Source organism: Phyllobates terribilis, unplaced genomic scaffold, assembly GCF_046119375.1.
Source record: "Phyllobates terribilis strain yellow unplaced genomic scaffold, ASM4611937v1 Scaffold_4__5_contigs__length_816908805, whole genome shotgun sequence".
Taxonomy (NCBI): Eukaryota; Metazoa; Chordata; class Amphibia; order Anura; family Dendrobatidae; genus Phyllobates; species Phyllobates terribilis.
The window spans coordinates 620,899,680-620,904,946 of NW_027362764.1; the positions used below are offsets into that span (position 1 = coordinate 620,899,680).

General features: G+C 53.6%; 1 protein-coding gene across 1 annotated transcript; it reads right to left on the reverse strand.

Moving 5' to 3' along the window:
• Positions 1-1,647: 1,647 nt before the first annotated feature.
• MOS (MOS proto-oncogene, serine/threonine kinase) lies at positions 1,648-3,537 on the reverse strand. Its single transcript, XM_073679317.1, has one exon. It carries the CDS (start codon positions 3,390-3,392, stop codon positions 2,259-2,261), a length of 1,134 nt encoding a protein of 377 aa, XP_073535418.1. The 5' UTR covers positions 3,393-3,537; the 3' UTR covers positions 1,648-2,258.
• Positions 3,538-5,267: the final 1,730 nt, after the last annotated feature.

The window sequence follows — 5,267 nt, forward strand, 5'->3', positions numbered from 1 at the left end:
TCTCATGTATACATACCAGTACAAATCCCTCCTCCACAGGCTGCCTGTAAGTGAACATAATGCCCTCAGTGACCAGGACAGGTTTTTGCTAATTAAAAGGAGATGTCTGGTCTAAAATGACAAGTCTGCAGCCACTATATACACTAGTATTGCACGAGGCGGGAAGCAGTCTAGCCAGGTACTGGCTGGGAGGGTACACACATACTGCGGTCACGCGACGGCCGCCCGGCGGATCCTCAGAGTGCAGTGAGCGCGCTGGGAGGATTCACAAGTCTGCAGACTTGTCATTTTAGAGCGGAAAACTCCTTTAACAGTGGAGGGCACAAGTCTGATGACAGATACAACCGGAAAAACACAAATCCCACAACATAGAAGAAAGCACCAGGACCATCATACATCACACCACAAGACAGGTTAGACTGCAGAGATGTAAAGCATTACTCTGCCTGTAACAGTGTATATGCTGTACATAAGAGTCAGTGTTACACCTATTTCGCTAGAGTATATCGCACATTAATGTTTCAACAAGTTCTCATTTCGATAACTGGAATAAATATATTCTTTGTAGAACAGAAAACAACCAACCCCTTTAATCACCTATCCATAGGACAAGTAATAACTTATTGATCATGGGGTCCAAACATTGAGACACACACTGACAGAACGGGGAACTTTAAACCCCATTAAGTAGAGTAAGTCAGATGGCTGACCTCCGGTCTATTCATTCTCTATGGGGCTGCAGGAAAAAGCACATTGCTCAGCAGCTCCACAGGAAACAAATGGCCCTGTGGTGGAGCAGGTGCACTGCTGCTCAGTGCCAACGTGGATACAAGGGCCCCGCTGTGCCGTAGTGTTGTGCCCCCACTGACGTACAAGTCACCACCCATCCTGTACATAGTTGATTTAATGCCCAGCTTGAATATCTCTGCTTGCTGTCAGATGGACAATTTGATGCCTGTACCTCGTCAGGAGCTATAGACCGGAACAGAGCAAGTCTCTTGAAACAAACAGTCTGACCAGGAGTAAGTCAGGCTGGAATATTAGACATCTTAGACAACTAACCTCATGCCCTACCAATATTGAGGTCATGGTTGATAAATTTGGCACAAAGAAGCCAGTTAGTCTGCGAATGACATCAGCACCGCAGGACAAGTGTTAGACCAGAGAATATATTATTATTCTAGCACAATAGCTGTGATGTACATAGAATTTATTTTGATCCACTGACAGCAGGCAGAGATGTGTACATCATTACCAGCAGAAGCCCGGACCACCCACCCTGTAGGTCAATACCAGAAGAAGCCCAGACCACCCACCCTGTCCAGGGGCTCGGCAGGTCAGTACGTTATTACCAGCAGAAGCCCAGGCCACCCACCCTGTCCAGGGGCTCCGCAAGTCAGTACGTCATTACCAGCAGAAGCCCGGTCCACCCACCCTGTCCAGGGGCTCCGCAAGTCAGTATGTCATTACCAGCAGAAGCCCGGTCCACCCACCCTGTCCAGGGGCTCGGCAGGTCAGTACGTCATTACCAGCAGAAGCCCGGTCCACCCACCCTGTCCAGAGGCTCGGCAGGTCAGTACGTCATTACCAGCAGAAGCCCAGTCCACCCACCCTGTCCAGAGGCTCGGCAGGTCAGTACGTCATTACCAGCAGAAGCCCAGTCCACCCACCCTGTCCAGAGGCTCGGCAGGTCAGTACGTCATTACCAGCAGAAGCCCAGTCCACCCACCCTGTCCAGAGGCTCGGCAGGTCAGTACGTCATTACCAGCAGAAGCCCAGTCCACCCACCCTGTCCAGGGGCTCGGCAGGTCAGTACGTCATTACCAGCAGAAGCCCAGTCCACCCACCCTGTACAGGGGCTCCGCAAGTCAGTACGTCATTACCAGCAGAAGCCCAGGCCACCCACCCTGTCCAGGGGCTCCGCAGGTGAGGAGACCATGGGCCATTGATCGGCTCTGCAGGGTTGGACACAGCATCCTGCTCTCAATTCTCCACATCTCATTTATTAAAGAGTCTTGTAAAACACAAAGAATATAAATATTAACATCAGACATAACGGACACTGAGCCGCCATCTTTAGGTGCCACCATCACTAGTCACCAGGGCACAATGGCAGCTCCAGACCCCAGTCACCCATGGGAGACAACCAGCTGCAGTCACTTGTATGTAGGAGGCCTCTCTGGAGAACCCAAGAGTCAAGGTCAGGACTACTACACTCATCATTGGCGCCTGACTAAGCAGTGCTCCCTCCTGCCCCACTAGCAGGGCTCTGGTCTCGTGTAGGATGCGGTTTCAGGCGAGCACTGGGGAGCGTCCTGGGAACAGTCCCTTTCCAGCGGCACAGAGGACGCCGCGCAGTCCTCCTCCACCAGCGGCACAGAGGACGCCGCGCAGTCCTCCTCCACCAGCGGCAGGCTGTGCAGCACCTCCTCGGCGCTGGGCCGCTCCTCCGGCCGGGGCACCCAGCAGCTCTGGATGATGCCCCCCAGCGCCCTGCCGGCCTCTGTAGCACTGAACACCTGTCCGATTTCCGGGCGCCGGTCATAGGCGACCACGGCGTACAGCACACACTGGCGGTCCCCAGTGTACGGCAGCTCCCGGGTCACCATCTGCCACACGGTCACCGCGTAGGAGTAGATGTCCGCCTTCACCGTGACGGGGTCCCCGCGGAGCAGCTCCGGGGCCCGGTGGGTGTAGGTGCCCCCGATGTGGCGGAGCTGGGTGCTGCACGGATCTTCCCCGTCCCGCAGCCGCTGCGAGCAGCCGAAGTCTCCGATCTTGCACAGGTCGCCGGGGGCGAGCAGCACGTTGGCCGGCTTCAGGTCCAGGTGCACGAGCTTCTCCCGGTGCAGGAAGCACAGGCCGTCGGCGATGTGCCGGGCGTAGCGCACACAGCGCTCCCTCTCCAGCGGGGGTCCGCGGCCGTAGATGCGCTGGTGCAGGGTGCTGCTGCCCGCGTACTCCATGATGATGGTGCCGGGACTGCCGGGCTCCCCGGGGCAGCAGGCGCTGGCGGCCACGACGCGCACCACATGCGGGTGCCGGAGGCAGGCGGCGTTCAGCTCTCCCCAGAAGCTCTGCCGGGAGGCCAGGCGGTTCTTGCTGCAGCGCTTCACCTTCTTCAGCGCCACCGTTTGGCCGCAGTATGTGGCCCGGTAGACGGAGCCGAAGCCCCCGGAGCCCAGCGGCTCCAACACCCGCACCTGCTCCCAGTCTATACTGCACCAGGCCAGGCGAGGAGGGAGGACGGCCAGGCGGCGGGAGCAGGCTGCGGGCAGGAATGCGCGGGGTTTGCTGCGGCTCAGCTCCAGCGGACTACTGCACGGACGGAGGTCAATGGAGGGGGACAGGTCCCGGGGCAGGAAGCGCTCCACAGGGATGGGGGACGGCATGTTACGGCCGCTCCGGGGATACTACGGACACTGAGCAAGCAGCGAGTGGTACTACTGACGGCAGAGGCGCACCGAACACACGTGTGGCCACTGACAGCCGCTACCTGCACCTATAGGCGGCGACCACTGCAGCACAGCCGCTGATTGGACGACGCGCAGACACATGGTCCTGTACACGTGCGCTGGGTCCTCAGTGTGTACTGCAGCCACAAGCACTGACAGCGTGAGGAGGAGGAGCTGCTGCTGGGGACTGTACCATGTGACATCTCGCGCATACCATGTGACATGTGGTGGGGGGTGTTTCTGTTCCCTGCAGTCACAAGTAGTGCGCCCTGGAGCTGGCAGAGATAGCAGGAGTGGCGTCTATGCCAGAATAGGGCTGTGTTCACACGGAGCAGATCCTCTCTACAATCTTCAAAAATGCTTGGAAAGCTCTTCATGTGTATGGGAAATCCACTTTGCTCTTCATATGAGGTTTTAACATTCACTGGTGAGGAAAAAAAAGACCATGCCTGTCAGTCTGAAGCAGATCCTGATGTACAATGAAAAGGCTGCAAAAAAAACTCTTCCAAAACTTTCTAAGCCTGTGTTCACACTGAGTTTTTTATCTTGAGTTTTCAGAGCAGAAACTCCCCCAGCATAGCCGGTTGTATTTCAGTTCCTTCTGCTGAAAAAAAACCCCCTGAAAAAAACGAAAACCCTCAGTGTGAACATACCTTAAAATTGCTTCCGGAAAAGAAGAACTCCTCTCAAAACCCCTAAAGAATTAGTGTTTCCACTTGAAAGACTCATCGAATTTGTGTGAACATAGCCTAAGACGCAAGCAGAAGCTTCATACGGCTACGCCAGTCACTGTGCCCAGGGAACAGGACCCACATACATCAGGGGAACCATACACACTGCCCACAAGGCACGGGGCTCCCAGGGGCGGTGTGACTGCGAGCGAGCATGGGTGGGAAGGGGACCCCCGATGCCAGCTCCTTGTTCAGCTGGGTGTGTAGCCTCGGTTGCACATTCAGTTGAAATATGGAGCAGAGAATCACCGGCTCTCTGCACCGCAACATCTACAAGCCACAGCAAATCATAGGCCGCAGCTGACATCGGCATGACGTCACAGGAGCCGACCCATCGTGGGAGCGGGGATAAGTGAGAAAAATAATTTGTTTAATGTGTATGTGAGGAGCAGCAGGGCGGAGGACATTATTACAGGATGAGGATATTATTATAGGGTAAGTATCAGGACAGAGGGCATTATTACAGGATAGGAGCCAGAATGTGGAACATACATTATTTGTTTGTGAGGGACATAATTACTATAGTGAGTCAACAGGGGAACATTATTACAATATAGGACCAATTGGGGGACAATATTACGATATAGGACCAATTGTGGGACAATATTATGATATAGGACCCACTGGGGAACCTTATTACAATATAGGACCAATTGGGGGACAATATTACGCTATAGGACCAACTGGGGGACAATATTACTATATAGGACCAACTGGGGGACAATATTACTATATAGGACCAACTGGGGGACAATATTACTATATAGGACCAATTGGGAGACAATATTATGATATAGGGCCAATTGGGGGACAATATTACTATATAGGACCAATTGGGGGACAATATTATGATATAGGACCAACTGGGGGACTATTACTATATAGGACCAATTGGAGGACAATATGATATAGGACCAACTGGGTGACAATATTATTATATAGGACCAATTGGGGGACAATACTACTATATAGGACCAGTTGGGGGACAATATTACTATATAGGACCAATTGAAGGACAATATTACTATATAGGACCAATTGGAGGACAATATTACTTCATGGTGGCGAGAATGGCGGACAC

Coding starts and splice junctions, on each gene's coding strand:
- MOS (XM_073679317.1), bottom strand. CDS start 3,392: ATGCCGTCCCCCATCCCTGTGGAGCGCTTCCTGCCCCGGGACCTGTCC.